The sequence below is a fragment of the Dipodomys ordii genome, unplaced genomic scaffold, assembly GCF_000151885.1.
Source record: "Dipodomys ordii isolate 6190 unplaced genomic scaffold, Dord_2.0 Scaffold5, whole genome shotgun sequence".
In the NCBI taxonomy this organism is placed as follows: domain Eukaryota; kingdom Metazoa; phylum Chordata; class Mammalia; order Rodentia; family Heteromyidae; genus Dipodomys; species Dipodomys ordii.
The window spans coordinates 23,864,078-23,891,895 of NW_012267221.1; the positions used below are offsets into that span (position 1 = coordinate 23,864,078).

At 35.0% G+C, this 27,818-nt stretch overlaps 1 protein-coding gene across 2 annotated transcripts in view; it reads right to left on the reverse strand.

The window, feature by feature from the left end:
- Positions 1 to 325: 325 nt before the first annotated feature.
- Ola1 (Obg-like ATPase 1) overlaps positions 326 to 27,818 on the reverse strand; it is a 122,663-nt gene continuing 95,170 nt past the window's right edge. For both annotated transcript variants that reach the window (XM_013030197.1, XM_013030205.1), the window contains 4 exons: positions 6,886 to 7,026; positions 6,117 to 6,213; positions 3,976 to 4,098; positions 326 to 830 (listed from right to left, as the gene is read on the reverse strand). In XM_013030197.1, the coding sequence (XP_012885651.1) occupies positions 729 to 830; positions 3,976 to 4,098; positions 6,117 to 6,213; positions 6,886 to 7,026 (463 nt within the window). In that variant the 3' untranslated portion in view covers positions 326 to 728. The remainder of the gene's footprint in view (positions 831 to 3,975; positions 4,099 to 6,116; positions 6,214 to 6,885; positions 7,027 to 27,818) is intronic.

A 27,818-nucleotide genomic window follows, 5' to 3' on the forward strand; every position in this document is an offset into this window, starting at 1 on the left:
CAAAATTCCTTAATTTTGGAAACAAATTTGTTTTCTTTCTGGTTAGAGTTACCTATGTTTATAGCCTTTGTAATATCACTGCTATCATCTTTCAATAAATGTCCATCTACAAATTAATTAACTTTTTTGAGACAAATCCCTGGTATACTATTCCTTTGATTCCCATGAAAGAATCACTTTTAAGATACAATTGCAGCTGCCCCACACTGCCAGTTACTGTGTCATACACACGCCTTAAAATTCTGTAATCAGCAACCACCAGGTGCCGTATCGCATTCAGCACACCACAGTCAGTCAATACAGACATCCCCAAACACACCAAGGCTGGTTTTGTCAAATGTTTTATTGAGTGTAGACATCTGGAGTACTGTAAAACATGCATTATCTGTAGATTCAAAAAAGGAGCAAGCCACATTGTCCTCACTGTCAAATGTGTCAGGCTTGGCATACATGATGGAGATTAATGAAGTATCATGAGAGTAATATGGTTTCTGAAAAGCTTCTATAATTTGGAGTAGGGTCTTAATCATGTGAAAAGCAAAGCTGTTCACATTTAGTATCTTATATTTCATTGGAGGTACACTGAACTTTATAATTTTAAAACAAATAAAAAATAATTGGTTTGTAGAAGATGCCCATTTCCCCAACTTTATTCACCCCTTCAGAAATCTTAATTTTAAAAAATGATATGACTTCTGGAAGTTTTATGTTTATCTGAGCAAAAACTATTATTTCTTTTTTGGTTGCTGAGGTGTATTAAACTTGAAGAAGATAATATCTCCATCTTCAACAATATAATTTCTGCCTTGTTGTCTGTACTTTCCAGCAGCCTGAAAAACAGGAAATAGGTTATTATTTTACAAACAAACAAAAAGAGAAAATACTAGAAAAAGATATGAAGAGTTAGTACTTGGATCATATTAAACAACAAAATAAAAAAAGAAAAACTGAAGGAAAGAAAATGAACAGAAAGGCATACCAATTCAAAACTAGACTTGAGAAGCAAAGTATTTCTGTTTGGGCAGAACTAGATTTTCCACATATACATAATCATAATGTATTCTCTACTAAACTGTTGGCACATAAATGTAATTATACCAATATCATTAAGTTTCATTACATGATGTTTATGGTACATTTCTGATGTGTCTGCAAACATCCAGTAAGTCACTGTAACAAAACAGATCAAACCAGGCAGAAAAGAAACTACATGCTGCTTTATTTGCTTAAATAAATTCTTTGGTGACAATATCGTAAAGGTAGTTTGCTATAAGAAAAGCTATGATCAATTGTAGCAGATTTTGAGCTTTTATTTATAGTTTTGGCAATGACCATACATAGTGGTACATACTAGAATTTATCATTGAAGTTTACTGATTAATGGTTCTAGTTACAAGCAGACTCTAACAGGTTGGAATTGCAAAGGCACATTTTTTCCACTTGTAAATCAGTTGGCAAAGCAACTGATTCCACCTGCTGGTATGCAGATCCAGATATGTAATCTGTCGTACTTTTAACAAAAACAAGTGGCAATTTCAGAAAACCAGGTTCACCCCGTGGCATAACATACACATCTCACCCTAAGCACAACAGGCTCTTCAGCACCATGGTTAGCATTTCACATAACTGACACGGTCCATGTGACCCCTGTCACTGAGTACTCCGCAATGAGAACTTGAGGATCTTTTGGGAAAAAAAATTTCCCAAGTGTTTTCCCTCTGTTAGAATTTATTGAGAACATGAAACCTTTGCTCAGTTAAAATGAGCATTTTTCCTTGAAGATACTGATATGTGAAATTACACTTCAGTAACAAAATACTAACAAAAATCATATGAGTTTAAAATGAACAAACCACATCAAGAAGTCCTCAGTAACATATTTTTAATTATGTAGAATGTGCTATTAGAATAAAGTTTATTTCAAAGAGGACTATTATATACCACCATTCTCCAAAGTAAATAAATAATCACATGATTTTTGTAAAGACACAATGTATAATAGGCCATATGCTACTTATTTCTAGAACCTAAAGCCTACTGTTATAAAACTATATAGACAATCTAAATCAAATACATATTGACATGACACATTAATGTAAGTTTATATACTTTGTTAGCACTCAAGTTTACTATTAACAGTGACAGTGTTCCTTTAAATTCTCTAAAGACCATTTAATCCATTTCCACTGCTATCAGAAACACTGGTTGAAAAAAAAAAATCAATACCCATTTGTGAATCTTGAGTATGTATTAAACAAGACACGTCTAACCAGTTCATTTGCACTTGAAAGCAGCCATCTGTAGAAGCCAGCTTTGCCTAAGCAGATATGATTGCTAATAATGTGATATCCCTATAGACTACAAAGCCCACACAGAGCTATTCAGTACATAGTTCACAGCACTGGCATTAAATTAGTTATACTGCTCTGGTGTTAGAAATACATATGCATACATACACATATATACAATCTTGCTCTCAAACTTAAAACCTACTGGGGAATATGCAAGTAAATAGTTGAAAAAGAAACATAAAGCATTTCAAAAATATTTCATTTTACTCAAGAGGTCAGATTTTAAAATGTTAGGTTTAAACAATGTAAAATATCTAATTGTATTCCAGGCTGGAAAGTCAAAGGTCAACCTTTTCCAATTTATAATATAAAGTTCTGAGTTAGTGTTAAATATTTTCGTAAGTGTAAAATATCTTCTTATTATATCATTTAGTTTCTCTGAATTGTTAAAGAAAATATTTATAATTCATATTTTCTTTCCAGTTTATAACAAAAATCAATCAAGGATTGGTAGCACATTGGGCTATGTAAGAATATAAAAGAGGAGCATCTGATCTCTAAATTTGAGAAAGGGAAAAGTATCTTTACTTTTACTTTCTTTACAAAAATACATATATGCCAACATGATGTAGCATGTTGACAAAGAATTTGGGATTATTTTCAAATCTAATTAGTACTCCTGACAAAGCTCTATCTCAATATTTGCATACCTATCTACTATATTAATACAGATGACACCACTGGAAAATTAATGACTTTGTTTAGTTGTAAACTGTAACTTCTACTCTTTTTAAAAATCAAACAGCTCTCATTCAACACAGAATCAACTCTATTAAGAGTTTTCTCTCCTCTTTCTAGTGTTCTAATAATTCTATTTAAGTCCTGCTGTCCAGTAATGCCATTCTAATGACACTAATGAGAATATACCAAACATGAAGTCTTTTCATATCTCTTTCAAATTATAAGTTAAAAACACAAGACAGTCTCAAGTATTTTTTTATGGTAGTCTTAAATTAAACTGAATTAAAGAAGCCTTTGTATGTCAGTTTAGCGTGACCCTTGTATTAGAAATTACTAGATTTTTTTTGTAAAATCTAATGAGCCAAAATATTAAACATTACATTAAATTTAATTACAGTAAAAGTATTTATTTCTCATATATAACACTGCTTCACTATGATATGTGAAAATCAAATTATAATTATTAGCTAAAATAAAGCACAATTTTGGACCTGCCCTCTAGTGTTGAGAAAGCAAATCAAATTCCCCAAGACCTTTTTTTTTTAAAAAAAAAAAAAAAAAAAGGAAAAGTAAAACCACAAAGTTTCAGTGACATCAAGTACATACAACTTGCATTTCACATATTGAGAAATGTATTTAGTATAATGCTTTTTACTAGCCACTACTGAACACATTCTTTGAAATTATTTATGACTTTAAACCAGTTTTTCTTTTTTTCACGTACAGGAAAATACCCCACACAAGTACTTCAAATTTACACTCTTTAAATATGATCTTAAAAGCATGTTAACTTCTATAGCTCTGATTCAGTTGATAGTAATTTTAAATTCTGATAATCTTATTTTATGCTACACAGTTTAAAAGACAACCATCGTTCATTTTTATCACGGATATCTTCATGCAGTAGAAAATAATGAAATATACACATAATATCATTCTTTACCTTGACTGCATTTTCAGAACCTTCCTCCTTAAAATCGTCGTATTTCATTACTTCAGCCATAATGAATCCCTTTTCAAAATCTGTGTGAATCTTTCCTGCAGCCTGAGGTGCCTTCGTCCCTTTCTTTGAAAAGAAAAATCAGAAAAAACTAATTGCATTTAAGATTATTGATTGTAAGTATAATTTCTTTTATCTACAGTTGGGTCAACTAAAACTCAGGTAATATCAGTTAAGATATCAGCTATAAAATTAGAATATTTTTAACATTGAGTTCTGTGCAACAGTTTTAGCACAGACAGACAACAGATATTAAAGAAGCATAACTTTGTTTTTCTGAACAGCCATCCACAGTTTTATTGATTTAGATGCAGTAGTCTGGTTTCGGTGTAGGTTTCATTTCGATTTTCTATTCTTCACAGTGGAAAAAAATAAAGATTTTTAAGCAACTCACACTAAATCATAAAAGGTTTTAAACAGATAAAAAGCCTTTAAAATTTCATCTAAGGAAAATGGAAAAATCAATATATAGGGACATTTTAAAGACATTTTTAACAAATCAGATAATCTACATTCAGCATATAATGTTGGAATTCCCAAGAAATTTAATAGTAAGATTTCTGAACATTTTGTATAGTACACACTGCTTCTAATCATCATGAAGGAAAGAGAAATGTCATATAATTATCCCATATGTTAAATTACAAGGACATATATTCCAGACACACACAACCACAGAAAGAAATTTGAGAAATAATGGTGACCTAAAAGCTGCTTAATAAAGCATGTTAAAGTGATAAGGAGTATGACACTATAAAGCACAGTTTTTACAATAAAAGATGTATTGGGTTAATATGGCTACTCACTGAAGCTTACCTGACTAAATATCTTAGCACATTAAATCATGGATACTTATAATCAGTCTTAAGATAAACCAGCTTTCACATTTTCAAGCCTAGAGTATGCCTTCTTTCCTGTTTAACATGCTTAAATTTGAAGTTTTAAGACTTTAAATACATCTTTCAAAATATATACTAAAAATAAACACTGACATTTTGTTTATTAACTTGGATTTGATTTGACACTATTTTTAAAGTTTATATAAAAAGATCTTAGTTAGAAGTCAAACATTTTTTTTTGTTTTTTTTTTTAACAAAAGGGAGAGGAGGTAAAATTAAAGTGATTCTTAAATTCACAAAGGCTTTTCTAACATTATGTTCAACTGTTCCATGTTTTTATCTATATTAAATAAAAATAAATGTAATTGTAGTCATTGAAGACAGAAATCAAAGCAGCACTAAAATTCATCACACAGCATATTTTTTCAAAAGCATAATGAAAGACTTAATGAGACTCTGAATCTAAAAGTTCTGACATTATTTTTATATTCCAAACACACTATTTAGGATTACATGTATTTAAAATATTTTTCAATAGTAACTACTATATTACAATATATTTATATTCAAGAGCAAAGCATCATAGTTCAGTTTCTATTGTCCTTTGGGAATAAATTAGTCATTCTCTCTGATCACATTCAGCACATAGCAATATTTGACATACATTCACATTTTTAAAGTAGTAAGATTAAACATATAACAGTAAAAATAAATATCACTTCCATGAATTCAACTAAAAAGGCATGAATTATTACACATTGAGTTTAGCTTTTTGAGCCCAACTGTGTATCTATGAAGAGCATAATGATGTCATATTGCTTTTATTGCTGAAAATGTAATCCGAGCAAAGCAAAGGAGGAAAGAACCACCCGCAACCCAAACAAACTTAGCGAATACAAAATGAAAAGCAACATCAATTTCACTGCAGACAAACCCAGTCACACAGATTAAGCAAGCACAATACTGGTGCGTCTTATCTCTGACCACAGGAGGAGGGTAGACAGATCCTACAGGATGAAGAAATTCAGACTATGTAATAGGCAGAATCAATTGTTACCTGCCTCAATCAATGCCGCTCCACTTTCACTGTTCAGCAGCTCACAAATAATTAAAGTTATCCTGGACAAAAACCTCATCTGTAATGACTAGCTAACCGCCACCATGACAAACTTCAAAGTCAGTGATATCAATCTGAATTCAATAGTGTGGAACTGGATATAGCTGATGAATAAGTATGAATCTTACCCTGATGGTCCATGCACGCACTTCATCTGGGCCTGCAGTGAAAAAGTATTCTAGTTGGAGTGCTGCAAACCCAGCCTTAATGATCTTTGGCAAAGCACTGAAATGAAATGAAACAAATTCACTCAACACATAAGTTGACTCTGCCAGAGATCAGTATAGAGCTAAAATGATTCATCTCAAGCAAAAATTATTAAAGATATTAATAAATGACCATTCACCTTTCATAACATACTCAAAGAGATCAGACAGCAAGGGGCTATTAAAAATATCCCTCCAAAATTGGTTTTTAACTCTATTAGCCTAAAGATACCATTTTGAATTGTTTACTACTAAAAAAGAAAAATTTGATTTATTTCATCCAATATAAATTATTTCCAGGTCCTGGGCTATGAAAGGCAAATTTATTTTGATTGAAATCCAATATTCTAACAATATACTACTGTTACTGAGAAAAAAATATGGCAAGTGATGCACCCTTTCCCCTCCCCCACTGAATATGACGAAAGAGTTTTGGCGATCATCCCTCCTCAAAAATATACATAACTAATACCTATGTTATAATTAAAACACTGTACGGAGATGACAGATGACAGTTAAAAACTTAATTTAAAATAAATCTTTTCACTCTGTCTCATGGTAAAGAAAGGAGAAGATTCCCTCTTTATAATGGTAATTACTCTGTCATTTATTATTCTATCAGCGCAAGCAATTAAATTACTGCAAGGAAATAGTTGATAATAAAGTGTAGGGAAAATGAATGCTAATTAACCTTTGTGTCATGTTCGCTTCCAGATACTTCTGTCTCTCCTCAGCACTCAATTCTTGCAACTTGAGTTCCAAGGCCCCACTAAAAGGAATGACCAAGGCACCTGGGTCATACTTGTCCACCCACTCTTTAATTTTTATCAACCTGTAGACAAAAAAGGGCACAACATTATCTTGTAGTGCATGCATGACTGTACCACATTCATTATTATCAAGTAGCACATACATATTCATAAGAATTGCACGGTTTTATGATGCCATCTTTTTGTGTATAGCTTTCCAAGGTCAAGACATTAACAGGCAGCTTCTGCTTCAGGTATACGCAATAATATTTTACTATACTGTAGTTTTACTCTAACACACAGAAACCATTTTACAAGTATTTTAAAACTTTTAAAAGTTATTCTAAATCTATTCAGCGTTAACACCTGTACTTTAAATAAAGGCTCAATTTTATAAATTCTTCTTGCTTTTTTTTTTAAAAACAAGGTAAGTTTCAAAAAAGAATATATAAACTTTTCCTTGTATAGAAATCATACCTTAAAATGCCTGCTAATTTTGAGGGGTCCTTGAAAAATAATTTGTTCCACCCAGATTATCTACATGCTTGATTTACTTCCTTGTTGAACTAACAGAATTTATAGCTATAGCTGGTTTTTGAGGGTTTTTTTTTTTCTTAACAGAAACAAAAGAAAGCTGGGCTCCAGTGGCTCACATTTGTATCCTAGATACTGAGGAGGCTGAGATTTGAGCATCACAGTTGCAGTTGGAAGCCAGCCTGGGCTGAACAGTTCATGAAATTCTTATCTTTAATTAACTACCAAAAGTCAAAAGTGGAGCAATGGTTCAAGTGGTAGAGTGCTAGCCTTGAGCACAAAAGCTCAGGGACAGAACCTAGATACTGAATTCAAGGACCAAGACCAAAAAAAATAAATAAATAAATACAGATTTACAAATATTACCCAATCCTGTACACACTATTCTTCTGAGCCTGACTTTCTGTATAATACAAATAAAGAAATTCTTTAATCATGATTTGGAGAGCTAAATCAGCAAACATCTGTAACATCTTATTACCTGAAAACATTCTTCTAAACTATGGAGGGTTTTGTGGCAAAGCAATATTTAGAATATAAATGTGGCAAATACAACTAAAAGGTTCCAATCCTAGTTTTCAATCCTTAAGCAGGTTACTGCACCTTTTTTAAAGCCTGGTTTCTTTTTCTTTTTCTGCTGGTTGTGGGGCTTGAACTCTGGGCTTGGGTGCTGTCCCGCGCTCTTCAGCTCAAGGTGAGCGCTCTACCACTTGAGCCATAGTGCCACTTTTGGTTTTCTAGTGGTTTATTGGAGATAAAGAGTCTCACGGCCTTTCCTACTCGGGCTGGTTTTAAACGGTGATCCTCAGATCTCAGCCCCCTGAGTAGCTAGGATTACAGGTGTGAGCCACCAGCACATGGCTTAGCCTGGTTTCTTATCTACAGAAATATAGGCCTACATATAATATTGTATCATAAATACCTTAGAAAAATAATGCCTGTACATAGCAAACAGATAATTAACAAGGGTTACTATTATCTTGCTTCCTCCGGTAATCATAGCATATACTCCTAGGGGTCTAGAATTATATTTTATGCAAATTTGACTATGGGGCTGGAACTAAGGGTTCATAATTGCTAAGGAGACACTCTATCAATTGATCTATGGCCTCAGCCCTTTTCATCTTAGTTATTTTTCAGACACGTTCTTACATATTTGCTGGTCTGGATCAATTTTCTTATTTGTGCTGTGTTGACAGGAAAACCACCATGCCCCACTTACTGATTGAGATAAAGTCTTGCTAACTTTTATTTGAGCTGGCCTCAAATAACAATCCCCCCAATTTCTACCTCCCAACTAGCGAGGATTACAAGTGTGAGCCACTATGAAGGTCCTATATTCGATACTTTAATGTATGACAGAGACTTAAATTATTCCACTGGCCTCTTTCAGTAGGACCAAAGTTTTAATAGTTATTATAGCCAGTTACTGTGGCAGAAATCTTCCAATAATTAAAGTAAATGTGACTTTTGTGGGTAAAGCAAAGCAAGAACTGAAGAACAAATCCATCATAACTCAACTATCAAAGAAAATGGCAGGTGCTCATAGTAGAAAATTAAGACTATGGCTCACTGAACAGGATTCAGGATAGAAAGAGGGAATGAAAAATTCACAAAGCAGTTTGTGCATGCTTGTTATACAAAGACAACTACTTATTTAATGGTATTAGAAGCTTTTAATCATTGTAATAATATTTGTTTCCTTTTGTTCACATCCGAAAAATCAGACCAACCCCTTAAGATTTATTTTGGAATGTAGTATATGGCCTTTAAGATATAATTCAAACCAGATATTTTCTTATCCAAAATTATAAAGGACAGGATAAAAGAAAAGAAAAAGGGAAAAAATTTAAATTGGTACTTTTACATATAACATCATGACATTCTAAGTTACTTTAAAGACGCATACTATTCAAATACAAGTCTGTATTAAAATGTTATCATCAATGGTTTAGTAACATAGTTTTATTATACAAGTTAGAATCAAATATGTAATTTGAAAAGCAGATCACACACCAAATACAGATTCAAAGAAAGTGAAATAAAACAAGCCCATGTAATAAGGATAATATTAAAATATCACACACATTGTCTCATAAATATGGTCAACATTAAGTAATAAAACTAAGACTGTTAGGAAACAAGAAATAATTACTTTGGCTAAAACATCAATTCAGAATAACAATAGTTCTACCTTGTCATTTTAACAGTCTTTCCTGCAGAGCCCTCAGAGGGATTATTTGCATTCCTCAGGTGTTCTATTGTACAATTCAGATGAATAAAGACTTACAAATCATTCCTCTACCGCCAATGTAAGACTTTGATCTGGTGAATACACCATTGTACCTTAACTATAATTGGCAAAAAAAACCTGACAGTGTAGAGCATCACAAGCTTAATAACAAAGGAGAATATCTCAAAGTGTTGACAGATGATCTTCATAATGCAGAAGCAGAGCGGGTACATTTTAGCAGTAAATGAGCACTAAGGTCTAAAGGTCTCTAAAGTGACTGACATCAGACCTGCTACAGCCTCACTAAAGAAAAAGGTACCAGAGCACTCTCCGTAAAGTGAGTAAGGCTCTATGCCTGCAAGCTTCACTTTTGTGACTTTCACTGTCATAGACAACACAGGGAAGATAAAAAGTGAGTTAGGTTCTCTGGCAGACTGCTTTACTTTTTGTGACTTTTACTATCAAACAAAGGTGATAAGTGTTCCAAAGTGATTTTTTAAAATTATGTATCTGAAAGATGTTCTGGATAATTAAACACCTGAGATAGAAACATATGTACATATATAAAATACATATTTTATATATATACATATTAGGTCTGAAGGTTACAGCAGTGTGAAAATGAGGCCAAGATCACAAGTTTGAACCTCATAGGGACCAGTTACTTTTTGCAGAAATAAATGTCTATTCTCTTGATATAAACCATACCTTAAATTATATTAGTTATCTCAAAAGTGTGCTTTTGGCACTTAAGAGACACAGAACATTAAAGTTGCCCCTAGAAAAACAATTCTAAGCACATTCCATCAACATAATTGAATAATAATAAATACCAATAAATGTCTTAAAAATAAACTTAATTCCTACAGACCAAATTAGTAAAGATTATATTGTCATAAAATATCAGATTATATAAGGTGGAGAGAGAAGCAGCAGTAAGGATAGTAGACTCTGAAAGAGTTACTGTAAATACTTTTCAAAACACTTATTTTGCAAATTTATATGGACAGATTACTGCAATGGGATCCATTCTTCTTGATAAGGAGCTAAAGCTATGTCTGATTTTCTTCAGAGTGACAAATGGAAGAAATGCCATAATTTGCATTTTCCTCCATGTGAATATTTTCACAGTAAAAGGACAAAGCAAGGATATTAGTTTTTGTTGTTGTTGTTTTTGTGCCAGTCTTGGAGCTTGAACTCGTCTGAGTATTGCCCTGAGTTTTTTTGCTCAAGGCTAGTTCTGGCTCTTCGGTGGTTAATTGGGGATTAGAGTCTCATGGACTTTCCTGCTTAGGCTGGCTTAGAACCATGATCTTCAGATTTCAGCCTCCTGAGTAGCAATGATTATGTATCCCAGCTAAGTACACTTAAAGAGATTTATTGGTAGGTTATGATGTTAGATTCTTTGAATAAGATCTTTAGTACAAAAATGTGTCCAAAATTTACTTTTTATCTTATAATCTGACATTCTTAGGCAGTATTGAAATTCTAGATTCGAAAATTTTATTTTCCTTTTATTTTTGATTTCCTAGGGTTGCTTATTCTTTTTCTAGATACAATTTTTCTTTTTCTTTTTCTTTCTTTCTTTTTTTGGTGGTGCTGGGGACAGAATCCAGGACCTCATGCATACTCTTTGGATTAATATTTTATTTTTACTTAATGAATTTCTTGTCCTTTTCAATATGATTTAAAAATTTCAGGCTGCTTTCTACATCTAGTTTTCTGATAAGAAGCCAAAGCCACATTTTAGTTTCTTGTCTCATGAGTGACAATGTAAGTTGTTTGGGCATAACTCCCTCTCCTTGTCATCTGCTAATGATGTTCCAGGACGTGTGTGTGTGTGTGTGACAGAGAGAAAGAGAGAGAGTGCGCATGTGATTGCACACTCAAATGTGTATGACAGTAGCAACCATGCTACTCAAGAGCCTAGTAGTCCCTGGGCTGAGCTGTGTGTGTGTGTGTGTGTGTGTGTGTGTGTGTGTGTGTGTGTGTGTGTGTGTGTGTGTGTGTGTGTCAGAGAGAGAGAGAGAGAGAGAGTGCGCATGTGATTGCACACTCAAATGTGTATGACAGTAGCAGCCATGCTACTCAAGAGCCTAGTAGTCCCTGGGCTGAGCTGTATCTGTGGTATAGCTTTGCTTACTTCGAGAAAGACATGGAATGTTCAAGGCTCTGGGTCAGTTACTAGTTTAAGCCCAGTCTTCTTTTGGTAATTACCCCAAGGATAAAGTTTCTCCTTGCCTAGAAGAGGTAAAAGTATCTTTCTAGTAGTGATCATGGAAATGCCATTTTCTAGGTTTTATGAATGAGTTCTAGTACAGAGGGAGCCTTGGACCTGTACCTTGACTGTTATTCCCATATGTACACTTTAGTTTCCCTAAACCACAAATTGGCCTATTTTTCTGTGAGGTGCAATCACATCAGTTTTATTCTCCACTTCATTGCATTTCCTTCTTGTTTTTGGCTACTGTTTTCAAGTCCCACTGTGTGTTCTATCTAAAACCACTACAACACCATCAATACCCCTAACTTCTCTTAGACAGGGTCTCACTATGTAACCTAGGGCAGCCTGCAATTCATGATTTTCCTATCTTAGTCTCCTGAGTGATAGATTATAAGCACGCACTACCATGCCTGTTAATATCAGTCTTATTTTATTTGATACTTATATTAGAAATGAGAAGGGAGCTTGGCTCAATCTGCCATGTTAACTGAAAGCACTCCATATTGGCATTAAACCCCCATTTTATAGTACTCTAATACAATAGCTTCTCAACTTTGATCATCACCAACAGAAGAAACAGATTTTACAACTTTGACTCAAACACAGGGTATACAGACATATTACATTCACACACATATTCAAATTGAGACAGGTTACACAAAACAATACTTACTTTTAAAAAGGGAATAGAACAATCTCAACAGTGTTATTTGATCTTTTTCACAGAAACCAAATTCTTACAACTTGAAATAGTTTTCTCTAGCATACTTTAATAAGAACTTAATGTTTCCTTCCTCTACCTTCCCTCCTTTCCCTTTCTTCCCCCACCACTTCTCCCCCCCCCCCCACTCTAAGTTGTCATTTTGGTTTTTCTTTTTCCTGGACAGTAATGAGGTTTGAAATAAGGGCCTTGCACTTGCCAGGCAAGTGATCTGGTAAGCCATGCCCCTAGCCCTTAATATCTTCATTTCTATACCTCATACTCTTCTAGTCTTTCAACTGCCCTCAGCAATTCAAATATGTTTGATTTTTCCTAAAAATTCTTTAAAGATGCATCAGTTCGGCATTAAAGCCAACTTGTATCGCCAATTATGTACCTTTACTAAATATTAGGACTCTCTCAAATCTGCTTTTTCTACTGTGTAATGAAGTATACTTAAAATCTCTCAAATGTTACAAATTGAACTATTAGCCCTTAAACATACTTTATGTAGTTTCTTTGTATTAACTTATATCTTCTTTATTTTTTAAATCAGGGGTAGCTGGGCACTAGTGGCTCATGCCTGTAATCTCAGCTACTCAGGAGGCTGAGATCTGAAGCTCATGCAACAAAACCACAGCAGGAAAGTCCTTGAGACTCTTATTTCCAATTAACTAACAACAACAAAAAAAGCCAGTACTGTAGCTGTAGCAGTGCCCAGCTCTAAGTTCAAGCCCCAGAATCCACATGTTCACAACACACACACACACATACACACACACACATACACACACACATACACACACACACACACACACACACACACACACACACAGAATTTCTGACTAAATATAACTGGTATTAAGAACCATAGGTCAATATTCAGAAAATGATGCACAGCTGGTAAATTCCATTACTTAACATCATCAGTCAATATCATTAAGGACCTGGTCTTTACTAAGCTAGCTCCTCTCATTTTGTCCATAGTACAGATATGGGCTATGATATACACTGAGGTCACTTCTATTCCCCTTCTTTGCATGTTTATTCTCATTTCCATTACAATCATTCAGAGTCTGCAAGAATGACTTAAAGACGGCACCCTTTTTCACTTTCCAAACATCATTACTGCAAATTAAAGCTAATTTATACTTTCCTAGAAGAAATTAAAATGTGAGGCTAACAGAAGTTATTATTTCCCCCTAAGTATTATAAAACATTATTTAGTTAATCCAGTTATTTTACAAATGACAACCAATAAAATTGGGATCTGCACTAAAAGTATTTTTTTAATTTTTATTTTTCAGCAATATTGAGGATTGAATTCAGGGTACTATGTATGCTAGTTAATAATCACGCTATCACTTGTACCACAACCATATTCCTTTTTGTATTTTCCATTTTGCTATTTTAAGATAGGTCTCATTGCTAACTTTGCTTTAGCTGACTTCTGCTTTAGCTTGCAATCCTTCTGTCTCTGCCTTGGGAATAACTGGGATACAAATATGCCCCTCCATGCCCATCCTGCAATAAGCCATTAATAGTACACAGGCTGAACTATATGTCATCAATACTATCCTTTCAAAGTAAAAAAATAAATAAAAGCTCTAAAAATTAAAAACTGCCAACTCTTCAGTTTTTATTTTTAATTTATTATCTTCAAGTAGTTGTACAAAGAAGTTCCCATTCTACAAAACAGTATATGAATACAAAGTGTCTGATAACATTGTCACCGATCGCTAGGGCTTGAACTCAAGAGACAGGGTGCTTTCCCTTAGCTTTTTCTCTCAAGTCTGGTGCAATACCACTTGAGCCATACCTCTATTTTTGGTTTTGTGCTGGTTAACTGGAGTAAGAGTCTCTCTGATTTGTCTTCCAAGGCTGGATCCTCAGATCTCAGCTTCCTGAATGGCCAGGGATTGTAGGCATGAGTCACTAGCACCCAGCTCACAATTTTTTGCTTGCATATTAAAACACATTTTATTTGTCCATATTTGTTGGATTATTTAGGAAGTCTGCAGTTAACAATGGGAGAGGAATAGGGGGAAGGGAAAATGGATGAGAGAAGAAAAAACAAAAAAATTCTAATTTGACTAGGTCTTGAAATTTAACTGCTCTTCTAAAGGACAGCCTCATCTGTAAGAGACTTCAAGTTTCTGGTTTTCTTGCCTGATTTAATGAGGCTGTATAATAACAATGACTATTTTGCTTCTTAGTGTGATCACAGCACCTGAGTGCCTGTTAGAATTTGCAATCTAGAGCCTCACCCCTAGATCAGAATCTGCATTTTAACAAGATCCCTGGGTAATCCATATGCATGTTACATTTCCAGAAGCACTGAATTTAAGGAACTGAAAGCATGGAAGGTCAGAGATGCTGATGCAAACCAACTGGTAACTAAGCAGACAGATGTTGACAGCTTAGTCCACTGCCATAGAAGAATGAGAATAATAGAAACATCTTGTTTAACCCTCACCAGAACAGGAAAAAAAAATTACAAGTTTCAAGAAGTCTAAGGCAAATGTTTTGTCTGAATCTCATGAAATGTCAAATAAGTTTCAGTGCAGATAGAGTTTCAGATACAGAAAAAATAATTATCTAGTTTTACAGCAGTACTATGGTCAACAGTTTCTTACTTTAAATGAAACCATTATTAATACTTCTTTTTGAGACAAGGCCTTAGTTATTATGTAGCCCAAATTGGCCTAGAATTCTCTATGTATACCATGAAGTTGCAATCCTCCTGCTTCTAATTCCCAAGTGCTGGAATTGTAAGTTTGTACATCAACCAACACACACAGTTTTGTCTCTTATATTCTAATAAACCTGAACACCTGAAAAAAAGCACCTGAAGTAAATTAACATTGGGTTCTAGATTCAAAATATAAGAAGTGATTCCAGCATAGAGGATTTCATAAAATCTGAATTCATGTGAAGTAAAAAGAACATTGCTACAAATTATTCCCCATGAAGATACATTGAACCACTAGTCTGAGCAGTTCCGTTCATTTTACACTCACTAGAAGTTATGTTTTTTTTTTGTTTTTGTTTTTTTGTTGCTGTAGGGCTTGGAATCTGGGCCTGGGTGCTGTCCCTCAGCTCTTCAGTTCAAGGCTAGCACTCTACCACTTGAGCCACAGCGCCACTTCTGGTTTTCTGGTGGTTTATTGGAGATTAGTCTCAGGGACTTTGCTGCCTGGGCTGGCTTTGAACCGTGATCCTCAGATCTCAGCCTCCTGAGTACTTAGGATTATAGGCATGAGCCACCGGCACCCGGCTGAAGGTATGTTTTTATGAAAGGAAATAAATAGTAGAGAAACAGGTGTGCAGCAGAAAAATATAACTTCAGAATTTCTGTTTTGAGGATCAACAAACTTTCTGACGCTACTGATTTTTGGAAGCCTATCACAAAATTGACATGATAGGTGTTATGACAAGAAAGAAACCTTAAAATTTGAAAAACTGCAATACATGTAAACATTTTGGGCTCACTATAACTCTAGGATTTATTTATCTCTCAGTCTGCTTAAAAATGATACATGTATAATCAATCTATATGTGATGAGCACATAACAACTGTATGGTTAGTTTCTATTTTTAGCAAAAGGCTTAACTTTCAAAAAATGGATTATTAGTTTGTAATGAATAAATAGGTGGAAAGGAAATATGAGGGTTAAAGTCCTAATTCATTTCAACCACTTGGAGTCTTCACATTTTAGCTGACAGAGTGGGCAAACAGAAGTGAAACCACTTCTGCTTTATGAAGTCCATGGGACATGGAGGAGGTTTCAGGACAAGGTTTCAAGAGATGCCTGTGGCTTTCAAAGAGAAGAGGATCTCTGCTAGACATCATTTAGATCTTGCTGTTAGAACTTAAGTAACCATTTTATGATAAAAAAAAAAGGGAAGCAGGAAAAGATGGAAAAACATTTTTTGTACTATCATAGAAACTATGAACTAAATATCCTAGAAAACAAACTATCTTGGATGTTGGTATGTATTAGGATTGTCTTCCTTACTTATGTGACTGAAGTTGCTCAATTAGTTTATCTTTAAATGAATAGCTGTCATCAACACATTCCACTCTACTTTATAAAATACCTATTTTCTTGTTTAATCCCCCCCCCTCCCAGCTTTTTTTTTTGCTGGTCGTGGGACCAGAACTCTGGGCCTGGGCACTATCCCTCAGCTCTTCAGCTCAAGGCTAGTGCTCTACCACTGAGCCACAGTGCCACTTGTGGCTTTTTCTGCTTATGTGGTGCTGAGAAATTGAACCCAGGGCTTAATGCATGCAAGGCAAGTGCTCTACCACTGAACCACCTTCCCAGCCCCCCATCTCCCCTTTTGAGACAGGGTCTCATTATGTAACTCAGAGTAATCTTGAGGTTTTGATACCCCTACCTTTGTCTCCAGAGTGTTGGAATTATAGGACACTCTGGTATCTGTAGACATAGGGTCCAAGGAGAATGTCACTGAGGAAAACACACAAATGCTCAAGAGGCACAGAGCTCAGTAGTCAGCTGTGGATGCTTAATTCATTCTTCCCATAATGTAGCCCAACTTTCACTGAAGACTAATCTATAAATATTTCAACAAGAGCATTTCAGTCTTTGGACCAAAGATGTTCACACTAAAGATGTTCAAGTTTATACAAAGGTTCCAAAATTTGAAAAACTCTAATAGTTGAAAAATTTTGGTCAGAAGCAGTTTAGATAAGGAATGCCCACCCTGTAACTAGTTGAGTAACTCCAGATGATTATTTAACTTCGCTTAGCTTTTATTTACTTGCCTACAAACTGGACAAAGTTAGTAGATTTCAAGCTAGTCTCAGTTTCCTAAGGATTTTCAAGGTGGCTAGGAGAAGTGGTGAGGAGAGCAATGGAGAAAGAAACAAATAAATCTTGAGTTCTCTACTCATTCATTTTAATCGGAACTGTTTCGTAGTTTTATCTTGGACTTGGATTTTTGTTTTTGTGCTGGTCCTGGGGCTTAAACTCAGGGCCTGGCACTGTCCTTGAGCTTTTGTGCTCAAGTCTAACACTCTACCACTTGAACCACAGCTCCAGTTCCAGTTTTTTGGTGGTTAATTGGAGATTAAGAGATTCCTGCCTTGGCTAGCTAGCTTCGAACCCCTATATGCAGATCTTAGTCACCTGGATAGCTAGGATTACATATATGAGCCACTGGTGCCAAGCATTGGAGGTATACGTGTTTTCCTCACTTACCTACAATGGTGAAGTAAAGATAACATAATTGGTGTGGGTGGGTGAATGTAATTGGTTGCCTTAGGGCTAGTCAACAGAAAGTCATAGTACTTTTATTCCAAGTTATATGGTGGTGGCCAAGTTATATCTGTTATATATACTACAGTTGAAGTCTGAGTCATCAAACTACTAACCAGGTTCACTGTGAATATATCAAAATGCTTACCTGAAACTTTTTTTTTTTGGTGCTAGTCCTAGGGCTTGAATTCTGAGCCTGGGTGCTTTTCCTAAGCTTTTGTGTTCAAGGATAGTGCTCTATCACTTGAGCCATAGTTCCAGTTCTGGGTTTTGGGTGGTTAATTGGAGGTAAGAATTTCATGAACTTTCCTGCCAGACTGGTTTCAAATTATGAACCTTAGAGTAGCTAGGATCCTGAGTAGCTAGGAATACAGGGGTGAACAACTGATACCCAGTTCAACTTTAAGATGCTTTCTGACTTAGCCTTCGAACCTCCTTCATGAATATTTTTTAAGTTAAGATTTGTGATAGTAGGCAGATTCAAACAAGGCACATTTTTTAAAACTTTAAGAGCAGCATTTCTCAAATACACAGGTTTGTGGACAACCTGAGAATCCAGGGCTTTACAAAAGAACTAAATTTATGCTCTCTAGTAAGTGGGAATATGCCTTTAATCCTTATGTTTTCCTCTGAAGGCTAACAGTGATTAGTTTTGAATCTGTATCTATTCTTTGTAATTTTATATTCTGGTCTTAAATGTTACCCATAGAAATATTCTGTAATTGCAGGTGTCATGATATATAAAGCCAACTTGTACCTTGAGGCTATAAAATAGTTAGCTGCAAGAAAATGTCCTATGTTATAATGCTGTGGGACCAGATTAAACTATCTTTTTCAATTTTTTTCTAAAACAGACAATACCAGACTAGGACAATACATTGTCAAAATATAAAATCCACAGGGAGAGCCACAAATCTTGATTAAACTATCACAAATCTTGATTTAACTATCACATTTTTTAGAAATATAGATGGTATTAGAGGTTAGAATTCTATACTCAAGACCATTTGTGAAGATGGAGAAAGTGAAGAGACAGTAGGGTACCAGTGACTAGGGAAGAATGAGAAACCACTGGGAAGAAGAGAATGTCACACATGACAGCATAGTTTTGCTCTGGTAGTATAATGCCAAAGACACAGTGCCATAAAGATGAAAGCTTCAATGTAATTGGCCAAATTTTATGAAGGGGATGTAAGTAATAAAAACTAAACTGAGACCAAACAATCTTTAAGGGTCAAACTGAAGAAAATGAGTAAATGAGTAAATGAAGAGACACTCCTTAGGAAAAGGAAAAATCAGTACTGATAAGATGGTATATTCCCTCTATCAAAGTTTCAGCTACCATATGTCTGGTTTATCTTAAAAGTTATATGAAAAAATCAAGGACCAAGAAAAGCCAAAATAATCTTCAGAATGAAGTTGCAAGTATGGTCCTGGTCTGTCCCTGATTGAATGCTTACTATATAACTAAAGTTTTGAAGACTATGTAGCCCTGGCGTACGGCTGGACATGCACATCAGCAGAAGAGTACAGAAATAAATACTCATACGTAAAAAAGTACCCACATTGCTATGTAACAAACCTCCGGCACATTTCAACTTGTAAATCTGAAATTCTATCCCCATTCAACAAAACCTTCTCATTTTCCCCTGCCCCTAGTCCCTTTCATACTATTTTCTGAGTTGGACTATTTTGGATAACTCATGTAATTCAAATCATAAAGTACCCGTGTTTATGTCTGATTTATTTCCCTTAGCATGTCCTCAACGTTTACCCATGTTATGGCAAAAATAACAAAACTGCCTTCTTTTCCAAGGCCAAATAACGATATTGTACCGCATTATTTGTCAGTTGATAGACATGTGACCTGCTTCTACCTATTAGCTATAATGAACAATGCAGCAATGAATATGCCATGAAACTATTTCTTTAAGGGTCTGCTTTTAATTCTTTGGGAAGTAGGATTGTGGAATCATAAAGCAACTCTGTATTTAATGTTTTTAGGAAATACCAAGCTGTTTTCCAGTGTTGATAAATCATTTTACATTCCTACCAGCAAAACACAAAGGTTCTAATTTTTTCAATTCTTGGCCAGCACTTATTTGCTAGGGTTCTTTTTTTCATACTCTAATGGGTATGAAATGATACATCATTGTAGTTTTGATGGACATGTCTCTGATTAGTGATGTTGATCATCTTTTCAAATGCTGGCCATTTGTATTTCTTATTTAGAAAATGTATACTCAAGTCCTTTGGCCACTTTTAAATGGGTTGTTTGTTTTGGTTGAGTATGACTGATTTGCTGTTGTGTATGCCACTACTAGGGCTCAGGAGGCTGAGATCTGAAGGACAGCCAGATTTCTAAAGGTAGCCTACTAGGGCAGAAAAGTCCTCAAGACTCCATCTTCAAAACAGCTAGGAAAAAGCTGGGTTGGAGATGTGGCTCAAGTCGTAAAAAAAAGACATCCAGTATCAAGAAAGCTGAGCCAGTAAATGGCCCTGTGTTTAAACCTCAATACCAGCTTAAAAAAAAAAAAAGTACTAGGCTGGGAAGGTGGCTCAGTGGTAGAGTGCTTGCCTTGCATGCCTGAGGCCCTAGGTTCAATTCCTCAGCACCACATAAGCAGAAAAAAGCCAGAGTGATGCTGTGGCTCAAGTAGTAGGGCACTTGCCTTGAGCTGAAGAGCTGAGGGACAGTGCCCAGGCCCAGAGTTCAGGCCCCACGACCAACACCCCCCCCCAAAAAAAATACTGACCTATGTTAGATGAGAAATGAAATGTCCTGAAAAAATACTTTTTCCTTCATCAATGATGTACAGCTTTATAATAAAAACATTCAGCTAGCTGCTTCTGAAAGAGGACAACTTATTGTCGTTATAGGAATGTCTAATATAATTTAGTATGTACAATCTTACAGAAAATGCTATTGGCTACTGGAATCTTTTAACACAAGAATAAGAACTGAGAAGTGGGAGTAGAATCCTATCTATCAAGTAAGTACATTGGTGGTAGTATAGGGCATGAACACAGGGCCTTGTGCATACTAGGCAAGCATTCTACCTCTTAGCCACATCCCCAGTACCACTGTAATTATTTTTTTTTGGGGGGGGGGTCTAGTCGTGGGGCCTGAACTCTGGCCTGGGCACTGTCCCTCAGCTCTTCAGCTCAAGGCTAGCACTCTACCACTTGAGCCACAGCACCACTTCTGGCTTTTTTTTTCTCCCCCCCCCGCTTATGTGGTGCTGAGGAATCGAACTCAGGGCCTCATGCATGCAAGGCAAGTGCTTTACCACTGAGCCACCTTCCCAGCCCAGCCACTGTAATTTTTAACTGAACTACAGTTTAGGATTTGTTACTAAAGCGATATTGTATGCAATTGAATTTCTATAAATGAAATACAAAATAGTTTTTCTAATTGGAGGAATTCTATTGTTTATGACTCCTATAGTTTGCAAGGAAGGCAGTTAACAATATGTTTATGGAACACTGGAGCCAGACAGAGGGATCTTGACTAGGTCAAAGATTCTTCTAAAGCCTCCAGTTTCTCATCTATAATGGAGATAAGAATAAATGGTATCTGTTTCATAGGGTTGTTGTGAAAACTAAATGAAAACAAATGTTTAACATGATATCTGATTCAAGTTAAGAAAGTGGCCAAGATGTATTATTAGTTTCTATTTGTTTTGTTTTGTTTTTGGGTCCGGTCGTGGGCCTGAACTCTGGGCCTGGGTGCTATCCCTCAGCTCTTCAGCTCAAGGCTAGCACTCTACCACTTGAGCCACAGCACCACTTCTGGCTTTTTTTTTCTGCTTATGTGGTGCTGAGGAATCGAACCCAGGGCCTCAGGCATGCAAGGCAAGCGCTCTACCACTGAGCCACCTTCCCAGCCCTGTATTATTATTTTCTAAAGTCAAGAATGGCTTATTTATTTTGAACCTGCCTATGTTCAGATAACATTTTTATTTGTACTTACCTGTGATCTGACTGGTAATCAGATATATCTGATGAGGCAAGTCTAAGCACTAACCAAAGGCATTTTTCTTTCTTCTAAGGTTGATTTCTCTCATGTATAGATAAATGGCAAATTGGGCCACTCATTAGAAATCATTGTTGAGGAGCTGGGAAGCTGGCTCAGTGGTAAAGCGCTTGCATTGCATGCCTGAGGCCCTGGGTTTGATTCCTCAGCACCACATAAGCAGCGAAAGCTGACAGTATGCTGTGGCTCAAGTGGTAGAGCACTAATCTTGAGCTGAAGAGCTGAGGGACAGTGCCCAGGCCCAGAGTTCAGGCCCCACAACTGGACCCCCCCCCCAAAAAAGAAATCATTGTTGAGTGATATTGAACCTAGGGCCTTATGCATGTAAGGCAAGCACCCTACCACTGAGCCACCTTTCCAGCCCATTCCTGAAGTTTCTAAGAAGGGAGTTAAAGAAACTCTTTAGGGTTGCAGATAACATTGTTGTGGGTATTTTACTAGTGACCTGTATGATGTCCATAGCACAAAGATTCACAATTCACCCTCTAGGGAGTATGTTGTTTCTAGTTTGGGGCTATCACAAATAAGACTGTTTATATTTTTGTACAATAAAAGCATCTATAACATGAGAACATGTTATTTCTTCTGAATAAACATTGAAAGCTGGAATTACTGTTTCATAGCATTCTTATAGCATGTCATTCCTTAGTAAGAATTATAGGTATGACCCACTATGCCCAGCTTGTTGGTTGAGATGAGGTCTTGCTAGCTTCTAGTCTGAACCAGCCTTGAGCCATGATCTTCCTCTTTTTGTACTGGGACATAGATCAAGTGGTAGAGTGCCTGCCTAGTAAGAGAAAGGCCCTGAGTTCAAACCTCCGTACTTCCAAAAGTTGAAAGAAAAGTGAAAAACGTATTTTTAAAAAGGTAAAGAGAAACTAAGGATGTGGGGTTACTAATCATTAGCAGAGTAATGTTTCTCAAAGTAGCATCTAGGCACCAGCAGAGTAAGTGTCACCTCAGCACTCATCAGACAAAACAATTCTCAGGGCCCATCCCAGATCCATAAACCAAGAACTGGAGGTGAGGCCCAGCATACCACATTTTAGTGTATCTTCCATGATTCTGATATATGCCAAAGTCTGAGAACTAGTAGCATAGAGATTAGAGCTGTGCACCAAGTACTGGAGACAAATGAAAAAAGAGTCAACTCAATTACTATACCTCAAAAAAGAATTACAGCATGCAGAAAACACAGAAAAGCCAGCTTTTTTCTTTTTTCTTTCTTTTTTTTGTTTTTAAATATTTTGATCTGCAGTTGGTTCAATCCATGGATGAAGAAACTACAGATATAGAGAGCCAACTTAAATGTAGTACTTTCAAGGAAAGAGAAAAGTGAGCTGTAATGAAAAAGGCAAGGTCAAAATGAGTTGTTCTAAAAGACTGGAGAAATAACATGAAGCTGTTATTGGGAAACATCTACTAAGGAAAGCAAACGGATATGCAGGAAAGAGAATTACTTCAGTAGCTGAATGGTGATATGTAATCACATGCACAACAGAAAGTCTATTTATGGCTAAGTATAATGGGTTTAACAAATCATTACATATATTTTTGTATGGTTTGCAAGCCAAAAATGCTCTTTACATTTTTTAATGATTTCCTAAGAAAACAAAAGAAAAATATTTTGTGACAGTAAAGTTAGGATTTCTACCCAAATTTCAATGTTCATAATTGAAATTTTATCAGAACAATGGGATGCCTTTTTCTGTAGTATCTGATCACTTTAGCTTTACAAATAGCAATTTTGAGACTATGTGGTTCTCAAAACTAATAGCATTTACTATCTGACTCACTGTAAAAATTTTTTTGCTTACCCCTAGCATAGCAAATCCTCTCACAGATGCTGTAAACCATAGGTATATCTAACTAGAATAGACTGACTTCAAATTATCTAGCTATTTTCTAGTAAAGACTAAAAGTGTTGAAACAAAGGGATACACTTAATAATTTCATCCATCCAATGAGCCAGCCACCAATATTTACTCCAGGACCAAACCCTGGAGATAAAAAATGAACACGGCATGGTCCTTATTTTTGTAGAATTAAGTTCTCAGGAGAGAGAAAAAGACAAGCAGTTAATATACCTTGTATAGGGGTTCCAAATAAAACATGATGCTGTATACAGGATAAAAGGGATTTGGGGATTACTCTAGACAACATGCTTTTTGAGGAAGCACAAGGAACTAGCCATGGAGAAATTTATACATGTGAGTATATGCATGGACTCCTTTCCCTGATGAATTTTCCAATGACATTTTTACTACAAAGTACACACAGTATAATTATATAATAGGTCCAAATGTTTCAGAAATAAACAAACCCCTAAACTCACTGTATAATTACCTAATTACCCAAGGGATAGGAATGGTTCCAGAAAACCATTTTCACTTATCAGGCATATATACTAAAAAAATTAATTAATTAATTAATGAGGGAGAAAGTCTACATAATGTAAATTTAACAGGATACCGGCAAGTGCAAACATGCCAGACATGCATGCAGGCATGGCTTTAACTAAAATCGTACTTTTCTTGATTTTCTTTACAAACCAATGAAATTTCAAAAATGATCATGAAAAGGTAAATAATTCTAGAAACAGTAGAGTGTTCTTCAGTTGTAATTCACACATAGCCAATGGAGGATTAACATATTACTTGAAGGTTGGTAAACCATAAACTATGAACTCTAGAAAAGGGATAGGGTGATTTGTTTCTTAACTCAATCTCATTCTTGACATATACCAGTTTAACTATTAAGATACAACCTGTACATTTTGTGGGTTGACCATGAAATTTGTTCCATGTTAAAGTAATTCTTTCATTTTCTTGTTTGAGTATAAGTAACTTTCTACTTAAAATATAAGCATACTAAAGCAACACAAAATAAACTGCTCAGTAATCTTGTAGATTTTTTAAAAACACTTAACACAATTTTATTTCCTCTCAAAACATGAGAAAACATGATTTTCAGCCATTTGAAAAGCCAGACACAAGTCTATCGAAATATAAGTACAGTTCAATGAAATGATTCATAGTGTCTCTAATAGAAAGAATCAGCAGTTCTCAATCGAGACCTTTATTCCTTCTCTGAATAAATGATGACTGAAATTTTTATTCTTGTTCTAATGGAATTTCAATGGCCTTCACTGCAAATCTACTGGAAATTTTTGCATATTAAGTGGAAAAAATTAAATGATGTTAACCACATTTTAATGTGATTAAGGCTGACAGGGTCATTATTTCTGCTAATCACTCAGTTTAAAAAGCTCAAACAAAACTTTATAACAGACAAGGTTTTTAATTTTATGTATATCTTGTTGAAATTTTTAAAAACCATGGAAGAAGGAGAAAAAATACTACATGCAGTCCTTGACAAAAACCAATGGGTAGTTTCTACAACTTGCAGATGGGTTTCATTATATTTAATCTGGTGATGTAAAAACAAAAATGCAAAACAATCTATACTGCACATGCTCCTCTGGTTTCTTTCTTTTTAAACACGAAGAGGGTAAGAAAATGTACTTTGTAGAATTTAGAGTTCAGTGTTTCCTATTTGCTGCTAAATAGAAACAAGTATAGTTTTTCTTTAGATCTTACAGTAAACTGAAAACAGAATTAATACATAATACTGCCTCAAATAATTCTTCAATGTTCTGTTTTTAGATTAATATACACCATGCACTATGAATATTTCAAATATATCAAGAGAAACTAAAAATCTTCACTGATAAAACCCTTCAAAAAATAACACCAACTACTATCAGAAGAATAACAAGGATTCTAATCATCAGTACATACAGATAATCTGTCTTTTTTGTTTTCTGATAAGAAGTTTACTTTGCTCACTGGTTATTCGATGCTATAAGTTTAATGCTTCAGGCCCCCTGTATGAGGTAACTTCGGCATTCCACTTGCGAGAAAATATTTTTAACCATAAAACATCACAACATTCTTAAAGCAAAAATGAATAGGAATCCAGCCAAAATGACCTCATTAGCTATCTTCTCTAACTTTCTGAGCATTTCAATATGTTCCATAAAAGAGCAACAATTAAGCTAAGCATATAACAAATAAAACTATATCTCACTACCTTTCTGTTGGTTGTCAACTGCTTAACCAATACTGGTTGGTGAAAATTGTCTTTCAACTGCTAAAATGGTAATTTTAAGAGAACTGTAATTCATTTTGACGTCTGAAAGTAATATGACCATCCCTAACCTAGTAGTTACAGTTTTTATAAAAACAAAATTAATTAGCTTTTAGAAAAATATGCCAAGCAAATGATGTTTGAAAAGAAACACACCTGAAGTTCAGGCAGTCTAATTCATATTGATTCATCCAATCTAGTAAACTTGAACCAAATTCACTGACTACAAACAAAACATCTTATTAAAAAAAAAGATTAAGTAAATACATTTTGCATTGTTATAGCTTTCTAAGATAAAATAAAACTATGATCATTGCAAATAATAGAAAAACTAACCATTATAAAACTTAAACTACAGGTGCAGTACCTTTATCCAAAACCATCATCCCTTTCATAGTAAATTACTCAATTGCATGCAAATAGATAAATGAGTTTACCTCACTGATCACAATCTAAGCAGCTAACAAAAGCAAAGCACCTGGCTATAAACAAGTCCTTTGAAATGCAATTTAGTACTAAAGTTTGAGAAATTGCTCTTCTGCTTTCATATTAAAAACCATAACCAAACCACTTTTCCAGCCAGAAGCTCAGCCTTTTGAAAAGAGAAAGTGATGAGTCTGCAGTAGATTACATAAGCATCAAGAAAAGAAGTCAATAATATTGCTGCATTGTGGAAATAATCCTTCTTGTCTATAGAAAAAAATTAGTCCTGTTGAACTTTTTATTTTAAGAGTGAAGCTATGCACTGGTGCATCAACTAATAACCCTCCAGAATTTCTATGCTCTTCTAAAAAGAGTCCCTGCTGAATGTTCTAATGCATCTTATTGTGAATCTTCAGCAAATAAAACTTCATGTATGAGCTCATGATGTGCTTTGCTGCCAGAAAGTCACAGACTCTGTGGGAAGCTCTTTATCTTCTCAGCAGTCAGTTCTCTGAGAACATCAGTGCAGCTACTGTAGTTACCTGTAGATTACTTGTATTTTCTCACATCTGTGTCCAGCAATCTAAACCATGATGATAAAGGGTCATTAGGTTTTGAGTGAGGAAGGGGATGGACTAGACAATTTGCTCTGATAAGCTCCTTGTTGGGAGCTCTAGTTTAGAATGTGAAATGTTGGATATGTACAGTTTCACCCTAAAAGGCAAAAGGGAATTTCACATTTCTGAACTAACAATTAAAACCAATGCAGTTTAATATCTCACGATAGTCTGCTAATTTACATTTTATTTGGGTGCTTTATAATTAAAAGTAGTTAAGGCAAATAATTTTCTGCTTGTAAAATGGACGTCCATGCTCTATTAGCTACAAAGAATTCAGGTACAATTACTAAGATAACTGCTGTTTGGTGCACAGCAAAGCAATTTCCCACAGTGGGACTTAAAGTTCAATTTACCAGTTGGGCAAATATTTTGTGCTCTGTAGTGGTCTAGAGAGTTAAAAGCTATAGGTAACATTCAAGAAGTGTTATACTTGGAGAAAAGTTTCTTCAATCCAAATAGATGGTTTAGAATTCAAAGAAAAGAAAATATCCTAAAAATTTCCCCCAGATTAATATTATAAATAAAAAATTATCACAAAATGCAGTTGTTACAGAAAGCCCAACTGACTTAGCTCTCCCAGTCTCAAAATTTAGAACTTTACATTGTGCTATTTTCATATTTTTGCTAGATCTTAAATTAGTCTGATAATCAATTGCATTTTCTTAGTAATCAGT